The following is a 15,907-nucleotide window of genomic DNA, read 5'->3' as shown; positions in this document are numbered from 1 at the left end:
AGTATTTAGACTTCTAGCATTTGTATATAAGCACTTATTAAATTTGTCAACTTGCACCTATGCTATGGGGATTTGCATATGGGAATGGCCCAATCACAGCTGGGCCAGTATGCAGACTCCAAGTTTATACACGGGACTTCTGTCATCTTTGTAAATCTGGCCAAGCAGCGGAACTTGATGAAGATCTTGACACCGCTAAGCTAGGTGGCAGAGGAGAGAGACTCCTCAGGGCTGCTTCCCAGACAGTCTCTGGAAAAACACTAGTCTGAAAGCATTTTAATCACAAACTGTGGCCCCCGGCTTCCTTCTCCTAGTCACACTATTCCTTTACTCCAGCTGTCCTGCAATCTCAGATTACCCTTGGCCCCAGGCTATTACGCCTTCCCTCTGGTACCAGAGGCAGCCCCACGATGGCAGCCAACAGGCACTGTTCCTGGCAGGGTTAATTTAGCTTGCCTCCCCCATTCTCTGTGGCTTAGTCATATAATCATGTTGTACCTCATTAATAGCTGGTCCCTGATCTCCTTACGGGTGCCTGGTTCCTATCCCATTCTGCAGAAGAGATGCACATGTCTGTGTCCCGCTTGGGTGCGAGGCCCACTCGCAAAACTCTGTCTTGGAAGGTGCCTGTCACTGGTGCAGGGATGTGATTTCAGTAACATGTGAATCAACACCTTGAATGATGCCCTTGTCTCTGCTCCAAGCACCTTCTGGCTTGCGGTTGAAGCTAGAATTTCCATGTGACCTTTGACTTCCTTTCCAAAGAGCTTAGGGAACCCACTCTGCATTTGATGGGTCCAGGAAATACTTTTTGCTTTGTGCTTAAAGTAGCTCTGAGCTATCCCCATCCCAGTCTCTCCCAGCAGGAGCCCTTGTGTGGAGGAAATAGTACAGGGATGGACAATATCCCCATGGAGATCAGGAGTTCCCCCATTTGGCAACTCTACCAGTTCATAAGCCAAAGCCCTTGCTGGTAGTAGCCTGTGCATCTTACCTGCCATGGGGCATAGCCTATTTCAAAGGCCAGTCTTGTGTCATGCCTAAGTACAACGGGCAGCCGTGGTGCCCCAAGCCCAGTTCAGGGCCTCGGAGCAGGAGCCTGGATTGCCAGACACACATCCCTGAAGGGCCTGGAGTCGGGAACAGCTAGTGCAGAAACTTAGAGGAAACTTCTCTCCATCCTGTGTACAAAGGGAGTTGCCCCAAGGGAGTCTTGTGGTGGGGTGTGGCAAACCGGTGTGCCTGGGAGCTGGCAATGCGTGAGATGAGGCAGGGATACTGTCAAGGGAGCGTGCCCAAGACATCCATGAGCCAGTGGAACCAACGGAGGCTGTGGGGATAGCCTTGCTCTACCCCTTTCTGAGCTGCCTGGTGCTAGATGGGCCCTAGAAGTGTCTACCAGGACTGCAGCTCTGTGCATAGGAGGTGAGCTCTTCTGACCTGGGCTCTGCTCCCTCCCTCCCGGCCTCATTTCAGTCTGGACCTGGCCTGCGGCAATGCTGTTCACATGGACTCACTGTGGTGAGCACAGGGGACTCGACCTCTCCCGGCAGGCGTGCTCCTTGTTCCCAACCCCTGCACGCAGAAATCCTTAGGCCCTGTATTCTCTCCCTCTCATTTCAATCTGCTCCCAAATCTTTCCCTGGACTCCCAGCGGGCTCTGGAGTGCTGCTAGGGGCAGGGAAGGAAAGTTGAGCTAGCATTTGAGGCACAGGAAGGGCAGTGGGCTGTTCACTGCATCCTTGGGACCAAAAGCTCGTGCTGTGTCTCTGCTCCACAAAGCTCCACCCAGGGCCACGTTTGGGCCTCAGAGGATCAGTTAACCTAGTTAAGCTAGTTAACTTAGAGTTAAAACTAGTTCCAGCTCCTATCCCGGCCCTGCATCCCCCTACCGGGTGCTGTGATTTTACAGCTGGATTTTCCTGTGTTTTCTGGGGTCTTTCAAACAGGGAGAAAAGACCCACCCCAACAGGGAAGGGGGTGGACGTTGCAGAGGGATCTGTGATGCTAACAGCGCACGGTGTCTGCTCTGCCCATGTGATGGCAAACTGAAAAAGGAGCTTAAACTCCCTTCCTCTGATACCCGTCAACAGCTGTGATCGCAGGTGCCACCGAGAGTACCAGCAGGTCTTGCAAAGTGCTGGGTTTTTCTCGTTCCCATTCTGCATGGGACGTTCCTGCTTTCATCCCATTATCCTGTCTGCTCTGGGCCTGGAAGCCAGGATCCAGCTGGACTTTCCAGACCTTGTCTCTGGCAGCAAGTCACATGGCTCCCAATGACTGGGACTTCAGGCTCTTGCAATGGGGTGGCCTGTCCACAGGGCCCACTCCTTCATGCCAGGGCCCTGCCTGCCCTGCCAGTGCATGGGCTGAATGGGAGGCAGGCTTTAATAGCCGAGATCTTACCAGCTGTGGCCTGCCGCCTGAGGCTGCCCAAGGTGGTATCCAGGCCTGGCAGTGCGGGGGATGTGTCTCCTGGCTCACTGCAATGACTGAACATAGGTCTCCAATAAGCCATGCACTGAACTTGCCTTTAAATTCCCTGTGCTGCCAGCCTATCAGACTGTAAAGCTGCAATAGGGTAGAAATCCAGAGAGGCACCACTCGCCTTGGCACTGCTGCCAGGCAGGCAGGCACTGCAGTGGGAAAGACTGTCCATCTTCTGCTTGGCTGGGTTTGTGAGCAATTGACTGCAAGCCTTGGCCGGTGCTGTGCGCCTCTGCCTTCAACAGCACTCGGGGCCTCTGCCCTCGCAGAAGGCTTCTCCTGCATCCTTGCACAATCCAGTCTCAGGGAAAGCAAGGGGCAGCAGAACTGAATGCAGTGCGGAGGCTTTTCTGAAAGGCCATGCTGCCCACTGCTCGCAGACTGGAACCACAGTTCGCTAGGTGAGAAGGATCTGCTTCCACAAGAGACTAGGCAAGTATAAATAGGCCCCCTAGTAGCCGCCTGTAGGCAAACGCATGAAATGAAATTCTATACCAGGGGTGGGCAAACATTTTGGCCTGAGGGCCACATAGAATCATAGAATATCAGGGTTGGAAGGGACCTCAGAAGATCATCTAGTCCAACCCCCTGCTCAAAGCAGGACCAATCCCCAATTTTTGCCCCAGATCCCTAAATGGCCCCCTCAAGGATTGAACTCACAAGCCTGGGTTTAGCAAGCCAATGCTCAAACCACTGAGCTATCCCTCCCCCATCTGAGAATAGAAATTGTACAACGGGCCACGAACACTCACAAAATTGGGGTTGGGGGTGTGGGATCTGGGGTGGGGCCAGAAATGAAAAGTTCAGGGTGTGGGTGGGGGATCAGAGCTGGGGCAGGGGGGTGGAGGGGTGAGGTCTCTGGCTGGGGGTGTGGGCTGGGGATGAGAAGTTTGGGCTGTAGGAGGATGCTCAGGGCTGGGATCAAAGGGTTTGGAGGGCAGGAGGGGGATCAGGGCAGGAGGTTGGGGCACGAGGAGAGGCTCAGGAGGGCAGGCTCCAGGCAGCGCTTACTTCAAGCGACTCCCGCAGCATGTCTCTTCTCCAGCTCCTACGTGGAGGCACAGCCAGGTGGCTCTGCATGCTGCCCCATCTGCAGGCACCGCCCCTGCAGTTCCCATTGGCTGTGGTTCCTGGCCAATGGGAGCTGCAGGGGTGGCACTTGGGGTGGGGACAGCATGCAGAGTGGAGCCCCCTAGCTGCCCCTACACGTGGGAGCCGGAGGCAGGCCATGCTGCTGCTTCCAGGATCCGCATGGAGCGGCCCCGACCCTGCTCCCTGGCTGGAGCGTGGCAAGCCCCAGACCCCACTCCCCAGCGGGAGCTCAAGGGCCAGATTAAAATGGCTGGAAGGCCAGATCCAGCCTGCAGGTCATAGTTTGCCCATCCCTGTTCTAAACATACCCCTGTGTACATTTTCCTTGTATCAGAAATGCAACCATTTCATATGGACCGTGCTTTGAAAAGCTGGATACACACTGGCTGAGTTCCCCAGGCAGGGGCATCAGACCAGCCCTACAGAGGCGCTGCACTCCTCCAGCACGGTCCATTGGTGAATCTTCTTGGGGGCAAAGGGCATCCTTGTACAGCGCCTGGCACTGCTGCATGCTGGTCCATGACTGGGGCATCTGGGTGCTCTGATAAGACACTAATGAATTGTACCAGTGATTTATTTCACTGATAGAAATTATCTCGCATGTTCCCCTCCCCCGTGTGAGTGGGCGGGAGGGAATTACTCACCCCTAGTGCTTACTTGGGGACTGGCCTGCACAGGGTGGTGCAGTGAGTCCACTGGCAAAGCTGGGAATAGAACTTGGGTCTCCTGATGCCCCAACCCCTCGCACACACCTATACCTTCACCACTTGCCCAGCCTTCCTCTGCCTCTGGTACCTACCTGTCACCATGGTGTCTGAGCATCGCCTGTGGTTGATGTGTCTATCTTCACATGGCTCCCCCCTGTGGAGGGCAGGCCTGCTGTACCCATTGGACAGATGGGAACTGAGGAATAGACCAAGCCACTTGCCCACAGGAAGCTGGTGGTGGTGGAGACCGAGGGTCAATTCTGTAGAGTCCCAGATTGGCACCTGACCCCCTTCTCTTCTCATTACTGCATGTGGCCTCCTGCATCTCTGAGGAGCGTGCTCTCTTCTCAAATGCAGGAGAAACTGGACTAAGATCACCCAAAAGGCTCTGAGGTGGGGCGGCCACTGATGTGAGCCAGGTTTGAACTGGCCACCTAGGAGTGAAAGGTCCTAGACACCATTGCCAATCCTGAGCCACGCGGCCACCATAACTCTTGCTCATCCCTCCATTAGCCAGTCCTGAGCCGCTCCATGCATAGGCAGCGTCTTCCCTGGAATGATCTGTAGCCAGAGCCCTTTGCCTGCTGGTGGCATTGGTTGCTCTGGTTTGGCCTAGGGCAGAGGCAGGGATATTCCTCCTGGCAGGGGTAGGTCCACCGGAAACGCTGGTCACGTCTTGGAGGTTGCTGTGGGGGGAGGGGGTTGAGTCCCATGGGCTCTGTGGGTCTGGCCCTGCTTCTGAGTGTGTCTAGTGCCTCGGGTGTTGCAGTGGGGGGCTGACGAGCAGCCTCTAGGTGGAGCAGGGAGAGGAGTGTGAGGAGCGGGTTCACATTGTGTCCCAGCAAACCCGGGGAGGGTAGGCATCAAAGAGCCTCCAAAGAAGCATGGTCTTATTGTGACAGACTGCCGGTGTGGGGGCTGCCCTTTCCATCCTGACAGCTGGGCCCGAGCAGCGTCTCCCAGGAGCTGCAGTGACTCCGCTGACCCTCTGGAGGTGGTCACGGGCTAGCCCAGAGAAGCAGTGTGTTACCTGTGCAGGCGGACGGCACGTCGCTAACCTGAACTCTGGTGGCAGTAGCACCTGCTGGCTCCAACGGGACCTATGCGGTCGGGGCATGGGGCAGGGTCTCTAGGCAGTGAGGGGCTCCCTATACAGTGCACCTACCTACACAGAGGAGGTGATCTGCTTAGCACCAGCTCCTCCCCCAGACAGCTGTCGGGAGGCCTCTGTCCTGACCTTACAGCGCCCCCTTCTGGTTTAGGGCTGAGCTCCCCACGCAGCTCAGTCTTGGCTTGCAGTACCCCTGCTGTGAAAGCCCTCGGCCTCTCCAAGCAACCGCTCCTAACCGTGCTATGTCTCTTGTGATGGGAGGGCAGAGGGGGATTTCCCGGGATTGACTCACACAGGGACCTCCAGCCTCCCTGCGCTTGTGACCGGTGCCAAACTGAACAAGAGACCCATGCAAAGTGGTCTCGGAGTGGGGGTGTCCCTTCCTCTTCTCCCACATGGCCTACCATGTACATGGCTGTCTTCCATTCAGGCGGAGCCTGGGGAGGACTGGGAGAAGGGGGCATGTTTCAGGACTCTCCCTGGCCGCTCACCAAGATCTTCATCTAGTTTCTCCTCTGCTCCACCAGCCCCAGGAGGGCTGCCAGGCTCCAGCTGCCCCCTGGTGAGTTAGGCTTGTGGTGGCTCTGTGAGGCTTAGCAGTGGAGCTAGTTTTATTTGCTGTTAATGATTTTTTTTTTTTAATCTCTCTTTCCTCCCCCATCCCTGCCCCCTTGCAATTCCAGGGCTTTGTCGCAGCAGCAGCTCCTCCAGCCGAGCAGCAGGGGAAGATTGCCAGGGGATTATTGAAAGGCCTGCACAGCGGGGAAGACTGGCTTCCGGAGAGCATGAGGGAGGCTGCAGCTGAATGCCAGCTGGGGGTTCCTGAGAGCCTGTGGAAGGGCTGAGCAGGAGCCATCGAGAGACCCCCACCGAGCTGCAGCTGTTCCCGGGCCTGCTACAGATGTGGAGCTCCTCAAGAGCTCAGCTGTCTCCCAGGCAACTAGAGCCGGGGAGGCCCCCTCAGCTGCGAGGAGACACTGATGGAAAGCAGCAGCCAGCCAGGCGTGGGCAAGGCGCAGTGGGAACCTGGCTCTCTAGCCCCTTACACAGAGTTCCCCTGAGATGCATTTTTCTTCCCCCTCCTGGTCAGAGTCTTGCAGCAGGTGACCGGCAGACAAGGGGCTAGATCCTGGGTCTGCGTGCACCAAGACTTGCTCCCTTCACTCCCCGGGCCAGCAGAGATTGCAGGGGATGAGAAGTACGGCTCCCCTTTGGGGCTCAAGGCAGAGGGGAGCTGTTTGCCCATGAGAGACCAGGGCTCCTGTTGCTTATTAATCCAGAGCTTGGGGACTCTGCGAAGAGCCACGGGGCCTGGCAGCCAGACTTCCAGCAGCTCCCTGGATCCCCGCCTTGGCTTGTAACGGAGCATCTGGGGCCCAGCTGGGCTCTGTAGCATCCAGAGAGCCGTAACTACACCTGCGGTTACTAAAGAGCCCCCAGGGAGCCGGACGCATCCCTGTGCTGATCTCCAGTGTATTTCCCCCTGGCTTTGTGCGCCCCCTAGCCTGCCCTATGCCCTTCTGCCACTGCCACGGAGAGGGTGGCACAGGCCGGCTGGGACGTCAGCAGCCAACGCAGCGGACCCAGTGACCCCACCCCTGCCCCGGCAGGGTGGTCCTTTCTTCTCCCCCCTCCACCATGAAGTGCTCCCTGCGGTTCTGGTTCCTCTCGACCGCCTTCCTGCTGGTATTCGTCATGTCTCTCCTCTTCACGTACTCGCACCCCAGCATGGCCTACCTGGACCCCGACAGCCCAGGCAGCTTCCACCGGGTCAGACTGGTGCCCGGCTATGCCGGCATGCAGCGCCTCAGCCAGACCAGGCGCCTCGGGGAGGGTTGCACCTGCCACAGGTGCACGGGGGACGCAGGGGCCTCGGAGTGGTTCACCAGCCACTATGACAGCAGCATCTCCCCGGTGTGGACCAAGGAGAACATGGAGCTCCCGCTGGATGTCCAGAGGTGGTGGATGGTGAGTGAGCCCCTGCCAGGAGGCCCTGGGTCAGTGGATCTCAAGCACTTGCACTGGGAGGGAGTCCCCTTCTTTTCTTCCCCCCCACCTCCGGTCCGTGCTCTACTCCAGAGCCGCCCTCACCCTGGCCTGCTTGCCACCCGCTCTGCAGCTCGGGCTCTGGAAATAGTGCTCAGCCCCTGTTTCCCTGCAGTTTGTCTCAGCCACCCGGAGGCCGCATGCTGCTGGGCAGGCCGCGTTCCCTGGCCTGCTCGAATGACTGACCCATTCCCCTCTAGGGGCCCAGAACCTGCTGGCAGCCTAGTTCTAATCTGTGACGTGTCTCTGTGCAAGTGGCCTGCCGGGGCGCCGCCTCCACTGGCTCTCGGGGCCTCCCGATCAAATGGGCCCTGGCCATCTGGCAACGAGATGAGCCCCTGCTGGTACTGAGCCCAACTGTGCTCCTAGCTCATGCCCCCCTGATGATACTCTCCCAGGTTGGGCGCTGCCTCTGACCCCTGTGCCGCCCCATTGCCTTCCCTGGGGCTGGGTGCACTGAACAGAGAGTGAAGTTTGGGGAAGTAGGGGCGCTCCCACATCTAGCCTGTGGGGAGCAGCGTGGTCTAGTGGTTAGTGCACACAGCACAGCCGGCAGTTGGAGCTGACCCTCCATTGCCTGCCTCTCATCAAGTCACTTCCACCAGGGAGCAGAGCTCTGCCGTTCTGCCCTGCCGGCACAGGTGTAAAGTCACACCCCAGTGCTTGTGGCAGCAGAGAATCGGGACCCCTGGGCTCCCATCCCAGATCTGTCATTGACATGCTCCCTAGCCTTGGGTGAGTCACTCTGCTGGCCTTTCTTTCCCCAGCTTAAAATGGGGTGAACCTCACCTCGCAGGGAGATGAATGTATCCATGGAGGGGAGGTTTATTGCAGGATGGGTGGGTGAGATTCGGTGGCCTGCATTGTGCAGGAGGTCAGACTAGATGATCATAATGGTCCCTTCTGACCTTTCAGAGTAACAGCCGTGTTAGTCTGTATTCGCAAAAAGAAAAGGAGTACTTGTGGCACCTTAGAGACTAACCAATTTATTAGAGCATAAGCTTTCGTGAGCTACAGCTCACTTCCTCAGATGCATATGTGGAAACTGCAGCAGGCTTTATATATACACAGAGAATATGAAACAATACCTATTCCCACCCCACTGTCCTGCTGGTAATAGCTTATCTAAAGTGATCATCAGGTGGGCCATTTCCAGCACAAATCCAGGTTTTCTCACCCTCCACCCCCCCACACAAATTCACTCTCCTGCTGGTGATAGCCCATCCAAAGTGACAACTCTTTACACAATGTGCATGACAATCAAGTTGGGCTATTTCCTGCACAAATCCAGGTTTTCTCACATCCCCCCCACCCCCATACACACATAAACTCACTCTCCTGCTGGTAATAGCTCATCCAAACTGACCACTCTTCAAGTTAAAATCCAAGTTAAACCAGAACATCTGGGGGGGGGAGGGGGGGAGGAAAAAACAAGAGGAAACAGGCTACCTTGCATAATGACTTAGCCACTCCAAGTCTCTATTTAAGCCTAAATTAATAGTATCCAATTTGCAAATGAATTCCAATTCAGCAGTTTCTCGCTGGAGTCTGGATTTGAAGTTTTTTTGTTTTAAGATAGCGACCTTCATGTCTGTGATCGCGTGACCAGAGAGATTGAAGTGTTCTCCGACTGGTTTATGAATGTTATAATTCTTGACATCTGATTTGTGTCCATTTATTCTTTTACGTAGAGACTGTCCAGTTTGACCAATGTACATGGCAGAGGGGCATTGCTGGCACATGATGGCATATATCACATTGGTGGATGTGCAGGTGAACGAGCCTCTGATAGTGTGGCTGATGTTATTAGGCCCTGTGATGGTGTCCCCTGAATAGATATGTGGGCACAATTGGCAACGGGCTTTGTTGCAAGGATAAGTTCCTGGGTTAGTGGTTCTGTTGTGTGGTATGTGGCTACTGGTGAGTATTTGCTTCAGGTTGCGGGGCTGTCTGTAGGCAAGGACTGGCCTGTCTCCCAAGATTTGTGAGAGTGTTGGGTCATCCTTTAGGATAGGTTGTAGATCCTTAATAATGCGTTGGAGGGGTTTTAGTTGGGGGCTGAAGGTGACGGCTAGTGGCGTTCTGTTATTTTCTTTGTTAGGCCTGTCCTGTAGTAGGTAACTTCTGGGAACTTTTCTGGCTCTATCAATCTGTTTCTTTACTTCTGCAGGTGGGTATTGTAGTTGTAAGAAAGCTTGACAGAGATCTTGTAGGTGTTTGTCTCTATCTGAGGGGTTGGAGCAAATGCGGTTGTATCGCAGAGCTTGGCTGTAGACCAGGCTGAGGTTGGTGGTGGGATGGAAATTGTTGAAATCATGGTGGAATTCCTCAAGGGCTTCTTTTCCATGGGTCCAGATGATGAAGATGTCATCAATGTAGCGCAAGTAGAGTAGGGGCTTTAGGGGACGAGAGCTGAGGAAGCGTTGTTCTAAATCAGCCATAAAAATGTTGGCATACTGTGGGGCCATGCGGGTACCCATAGCAGTGCCGCTGATCTGAAGGTATACATTGTCCCCATTGTCATTCCACACAGCCACACTATCAGAGGCTCGTTCACCTGCACATCCACCAATGTGATATATGCCATCATGTGCCAGCAATGCCCCTCTGCCATGTACATTGGTCAAACTGGACAGTCTCTACGTAAAAGAATAAATGGACACAAATCAGATGTCAAGAATTATAACATTCATAAACCAGTCGGAGAACACTTCAATCTCTCTGGTCATGCGATCACAGACATGAAGGTCGCTATCTTAAAACAAAAAAACTTCAAATCCAGACTCCAGCGAGAAACTGCTGAATTGGAATTCATTTGCAAATTGGATACTATTAATTTAGGCTTAAATAGAGACTTGGAGTGGCTAAGTCATTATGCAAGGTAGCCTGTTTCCTCTTGTTTTTTCCTCCCCCCCTCCCCCCCCAGATGTTCTGGTTTAACTTGGATTTTAACTTGAAGAGTGGTCAGTTTGGATGAGCTATTACCAGCAGGAGAGTGAGTTTGTGTGTGTATGGGGGTGGGGGGGATGTGAGAGAACCTGGATTTGTGCAGGAAATAGCCCAACTTGATTGTCATGCACATTGTGTAAAGAGTTGTCACTTTGGATGGGCTATCACCAGCAGGAGAGTGAATTTGTGTGGGGGGGTGGAGGGTGAGAAAACCTGGATTTGTGCTGGAAATGGCCCACCTGATGATCACTTTAGATAAGCTATTACCAGCAGGACAGTGGGGTGGGAATAGGTATTGTTTCATATTCTCTGTGTATATATAAAGCCTGCTGCAGTTTCCACGATATGCATCTGACGAAGTGAGCTGTAGCTCACGAAAGCTTATGCTCTAATAAATTGGTTAGTCTCTAAGGTGCCACAAGTACTCCTTTCCTTCTGACCTTAATATCTATGAAACGTCAACTCGCATGGGCTGAAGGCTTCCCCCGCTCTCCCCACCCCAGTTCCTAGCGTGTGCTGTCGGGGATTGACCCCCTCTGCTCTGGAGACAGGCAAAAAGAATTTTCTGTAGTATCTGGCTGGTGAATCTTGCCCATATGCTCAGGGTTTAGCTGATGGCCACATTTGGGGTCGGGAAGGAATTTTCCTCCAGGGCAGATTGGAAGAGGCCCTGGAGGTTTTTCACCTTCCTCTGTAGCATGGTGCACAGGTCACTTGCTGGAGGATTCTCTGCTGCTTGAAGTCTTTAAACCACGATTTGAGGACTTCAGTAGCTCAGACGGAGGTGAGAGGTTTTTCGCAGGAGTGGGTGGGTGAGATTCTGCGGCCTGCGTTGTGCAGGAGGTCAGACTAGATGATCATAGTGGTCCCTTCTGACCTTAGTGTCTATGAATCCGATCTCATGTGCTTTAACCGTGCAGCAAGTAAAGATCCCATCTCCCTGTTACCCTGGCTAGAGAATCCTGGCACGTTCCTGGCGCAGACGGTCTTGGTGCTCATGCAGATGACAGGGGCTGTGGGAGCACCTGGCTAGGTGTGAGGCTGATGTCCTGAAACCCAATTAAGATGCCAGGGATTGCTGGGCATGGGGAGCAGTGAGGAGATCTCTGCTGCTGGTGTTGCTGCCTGTGCACATGGGAAAGGCGATGCCAACGTGAAAGCATTGCTTTTTAGATCTTGCCCTGCTGCCAGCAGCCGCCCTGCTGCTGGGTGCCATGTGCCACAGGCATTTTGGGGACCATGACACAGAGACGCCTTGGTTCTGGGTTTCCAGCCAGCTGTCCAGCTTCCATTCGGGTTGCTCTTCTCCTTGCTCCATGTGCAACACTGGCCTGTACTGCGGGGACCTGTCCTGCCCCTCCTGTCGGGGCCATTAGTTGATGTTCCAGGATTAGTGGCCAAGAGGTGGCATGGAGGCAGTAGCCCCTTCTTTGCCCAGTAGCTCTGGGCAATGAGCCCTGTCTGTCCATGGGCTCGCAGCCTTCGCTGCCTCTTGCCGCACAGCTCTGTGCGGAGATTGCCGGGGCTGTGTAATGGAAAGGCTGCTATTGCTTTGGCACAGCCTAGGCTGCCCAGCGGCTAGCCGAGGGGCTCAGGCTGAGCTAGCAGAAGGAGAGTCTTAGTCTGCTCTCATCCTTGGGATCTCCCATGTCCTTTCTGGGAGTCCACAAGAGCACCGGTGCTCCCGCCCGTCCCTGCTAGTGATTGTGCGTGGGCTCTCAGTACACCACAAGAGGCTCATTCCATTACCGGGGCTCTTCTTGCAGTTGAACCCGATGCTGGCTCCAGGCCCCGAGAGCCCGGCTCCAGTGGCTTAGTGGATAAACTAACCTAGACTCCTAAATGAGAAGGGGGCAAACTCTGCCTCCCCACAGGGCCCCGCCTCCACCACTCTCCCTACGCTAGCCCTGGATTTGTGGTTGGTGAACGGGTAGGGCCGGGTGGCATTTTTCAGCTGAACGGTTTGTTTGCTGAAAAAGGCAGTTTGGGGCTGACCCAAAGTATTGGTGAATTCCTGCCGAGTTCCCTGAATCGCGTCCACCAAATGGGAGAAGCCAGAATGTCTCCTTTGGCTAAATGTTTCCTTTGACCCCCACATTTAGTTTCAACTTTCAGGCATTTTGCCAACAGCAAGCCAGGTTCCCAAAATGGCCAGGGTGGGCCCCACCCTTGTGAGCTTTAGCCCCATGAGTAGGGGAGGATCTGGGTTCATGTGTCTCCCCCCCGCCCCCCACTGCCTGATGTGGAGAAGGGCTTTGAGGTTGGCTCTTCCCCACTGCAGCAGGGAGCCCTGGCCACTGGGCTATGGGCTATTCTGGGATGGAGCTTTCTCAGGCTATCCCGCTCTGTCTAACAGATTTCAGAGTGGTAGCTGTGTTAATCTGTATCAGCAAAAACCGTGAGGAGTCCTTGTGGCACCAAAATTTGTTAGTCTCTAAGGTGCCACAAGGACTCCTCGTTGTTTCCACTCTGTCTAAATTACTCACTTTGGTGCCCACATCCAAGGTGAGTGCCCTAATCCCCTGGGCAATAGAGTGCTCCTCACTCTTTCCCTGGCACGGTTGGATTGTTCATTTGGAATTTCTGTTAGCACTAACCGTCTTCACTCTCGCCCATGTCTCCTGTGCTGCGGAGAGTGCCTCGGGAGTGGTTATTTGCCCAGCACAGGAGCGTTACTGGCATGTTCCTGACTCTCAGCAATCCAGGGGAGTGCTGCTAACTGGGCATCAGAGCAGCATGCAGTGTCTCCCTTGCAGAACCTGCCTTGGACCCTGCCCGCTTCCACAGCACTGCGGCTGCCTGGCTGGGCACCCCTCGCGACTGGGGGCTGTCGTTGGAGGTGATGGCTGCCGACCACACAGCAGCTGCTGGAGTGGAATGGCCTAATTTCCCTCAGTCAGCTGAGTCTAGCCATGGGAGCAGGAGCACTGGGCTGTTTAACTATTGATGATTGCCCTCATGCAGTGTTACTCCTAGACAGTCCCCATGCTGGGATGGGGGGGACAGGAACTGGGAGCTGCTCCACCGCAGTCGCTGGCTCCAGTATGACCTAGCTGGTCCTGCAAATTCTTACCATCCGGGGGGTGTTCAGTGACTGGTATAAAAGCCAGTGATGCTCTTGGGCCAGGCTGATGGGTGGGAGCTCAGGAGAGCATCCCTCTGCAGGGACGGGAGAGGTTCAGCTTGGAACCATCGGCGGGCACAACAGCGTGTTTCACGGCTGCCCTGGGGGTGTATCAGGGCCAGCGCGGTGTCTCGGAGCCGGCACTCTGGTTCTCAGCACCAGGCAGCCCTTCCGCCTCCCTTTCTGTAGCCTGCTGCATTTGACTGCTGGGCAGAACAAGGCAGGTGCTTCATATGAGATGCTTTCAGGGCAACGTGGACCGAAATCGCCAGCTGGGACCTGTGAGGATTCCCATCCCTACAGTACCTGAGCCCCACAAACACTGAGTTCCTCCTTAACACCCCTGTTTTATAGATGGAAACCAGCGGCACAGGGAGAAATAAGAGACTTGGCCAGGGAATCTGTGGCAGAGCCAGGGAGCTGACCCCAGATCTGCAGAGACCGAGCCTGATGCCCAGTCCGTTAGAGCCTCCTGCCCTCTAGCGTGATTGTGTTTTTAAGCAGGGTGAGCCCGGGTCCACTTGTGTGTGGGTGTAACTCAAGGATAAGGAAGTGAGCGGAGTTAAGAACAGTGTGAGTGAGAATTGGGTCCCTCGTTGTCTCACTTGTCTCCGAAGCACCAGGCCTGCCGCTGGCACTATGTGAACCGTCCTTTTCGACACTCTTCCATCTGGCTGGCGATGGGTTTCATTAGAACTTTCCCCTGCAGTGCTGGCAAACCAGCCTGCTGCCACGCGAGTGTGACAGAGTCTGGCTGGGCAGTGCACTGGAAAAGAGGGTGACTTCATTAGCTCAGTTCTGCTGTCCAAGCCGGGAGAAAACTGTAAAAAGATGGGCTTAGGGACCAGGAGGAGACCTCATGTGCAGGCAGATTATGCCTATCCTGGGGTCCCTGCAGTTGCTGGAGGAGGAACATTGATTAGATGGGCTTTGGGTGTGATCCAGCCTGGCAATTCTGTATTCCTGTTTAATGGTGCCGAATAAAGAGCTTTCAAACATAAGAACACGGTCTGGAAGGGTCCTCTTGGGTGGTCAAGTCCAGCCCTGCCGTCACAGACAACCCCATAATACCATCCTGGTCGTAAGCTCCATCTTCAGAAGGAAAACCAGATGAAAACCCCACCCTGCCTTCCCATGTTACTAAGCCAAAATAGTGTAGATGACACAGGGAAGGAAACAGCATAGTTAAAAATGCAAATAATTTGAAACCTGATGTTGCTGGTTCTCCTCTCCAAAACGCTTTTGTCTCAAAAGGATTTGGCTTAAATGCAAAGTCTTACAGTCCGTTCAAAGTATTTAAGAAACCCAAGCTGCACATGGGGCATCATCTCAGCTAGGCACAGCTCACGCTGGCTTCCCCAACCACCCAATTGCAAGAGAGACTCTGAACAGGAGTAGCAGTGGCTGATGTGCGGTAGCTGTGTGCCAACTGCTTTGGCTTGTTATCCAGCCGGGGGGTTGAACCCAGGCAGGGTGAGTAATCCCCTTGGGCCCTCTGGGTGCTGCAGCAAAGCCTACTTAATGCTGAAGCTGTATTTCAGATTGCCGAGCCTCTGATGGGATCAATGCCGTCCCAAGGTCTTGCACTTTTAACTTTGTCTTTAAAGGCACAGGGGTTGAGGGGCAGTGCAGAAGTCTTGGGCCCAGACTGAACATATGTTTCTCTTCCTTTAACACAGGGGTGGGCAAACTACGGGCCAGATCCGGCCTGCCAGCCAATTTAATCTGGCCCTCAAGCTCCTACTGGGGAGCAGGGAATGGGGCTTGCCCTGCTCTGGCGCTCCAGTCAGGGATCAGGGTTGGGGACCATTCCACTCGGCTCCTGGAAGCAGCGGCATGGCCCCCTCCAGCTCCTACACATAGGTGCAGCCAGGGGGCTGTGCTCTGCACGCTGCCCGCACCCCAAGCGCCGCCCTCGCAGCTTCCATTGGCTGGGAACCACAGCCAATGGGAGCTGCAGGGGTGATGCCTGGGGATGGGACAGCATGCAGAGCCACCTGGCCGAGCCTCTCCGTAGGAGCCTCTGCTTTCGGGAGTCACTTGAGGTAAGCACTGCCCAGAGCCTCCCCCCGGCCCCAACCCCCTGCCCCAGCCCTGCCCCCTCCCACCCTCCAAACCCCTCGATCCCAGCCTGGAGCACCCTCCTGCACCCCAAACCTCTCATTCCCAGCCGAGAGCCCTCACCCTCCACCGCCCAGAGCTCCCTCCCACACCCTGAACTCCTCATTTCTGGCCCCACCCTGGAGCCCAACCAGAGCCCTCACCCCCTTCCTTTCTCCTCCCATTTCCCCCCACCACCACTGGGGTCTCTAGTCCTGTCCCGGGACCGCTGTTCATGCTGCTCCCATGCCCATCGGAGCTTGCTGCTGAGGCTGGCACCATCTCCTTTAC

At 55.1% G+C, this 15,907-nt stretch overlaps 1 protein-coding gene across 2 annotated transcripts in view; it reads left to right on the top strand.

The window, feature by feature from the left end:
• The window catches only part of ST3GAL2 (ST3 beta-galactoside alpha-2,3-sialyltransferase 2), a 113,781-nt gene that overhangs the window by 76,697 nt on the left and 21,177 nt on the right, over positions 1–15,907 (top strand). For both annotated transcript variants that reach the window (XM_073307195.1, XM_073307196.1), the window contains exon 2: positions 6,081–7,365. In XM_073307195.1, coding sequence (XP_073163296.1) covers positions 7,036–7,365 — 330 coding nt within the window. In that variant the 5' untranslated portion in view covers positions 6,081–7,035. The remainder of the gene's footprint in view (positions 1–6,080; positions 7,366–15,907) is intronic.

The sequence above is a fragment of the Lepidochelys kempii genome, chromosome 12 (genome assembly GCF_965140265.1).
Source record: "Lepidochelys kempii isolate rLepKem1 chromosome 12, rLepKem1.hap2, whole genome shotgun sequence".
In the NCBI taxonomy this organism is placed as follows: Eukaryota; Metazoa; Chordata; order Testudines; family Cheloniidae; genus Lepidochelys; species Lepidochelys kempii.
Note: the sequence above shows the minus strand (reverse complement) of the source record. Positions and strands in the feature narration are given on the sequence as shown.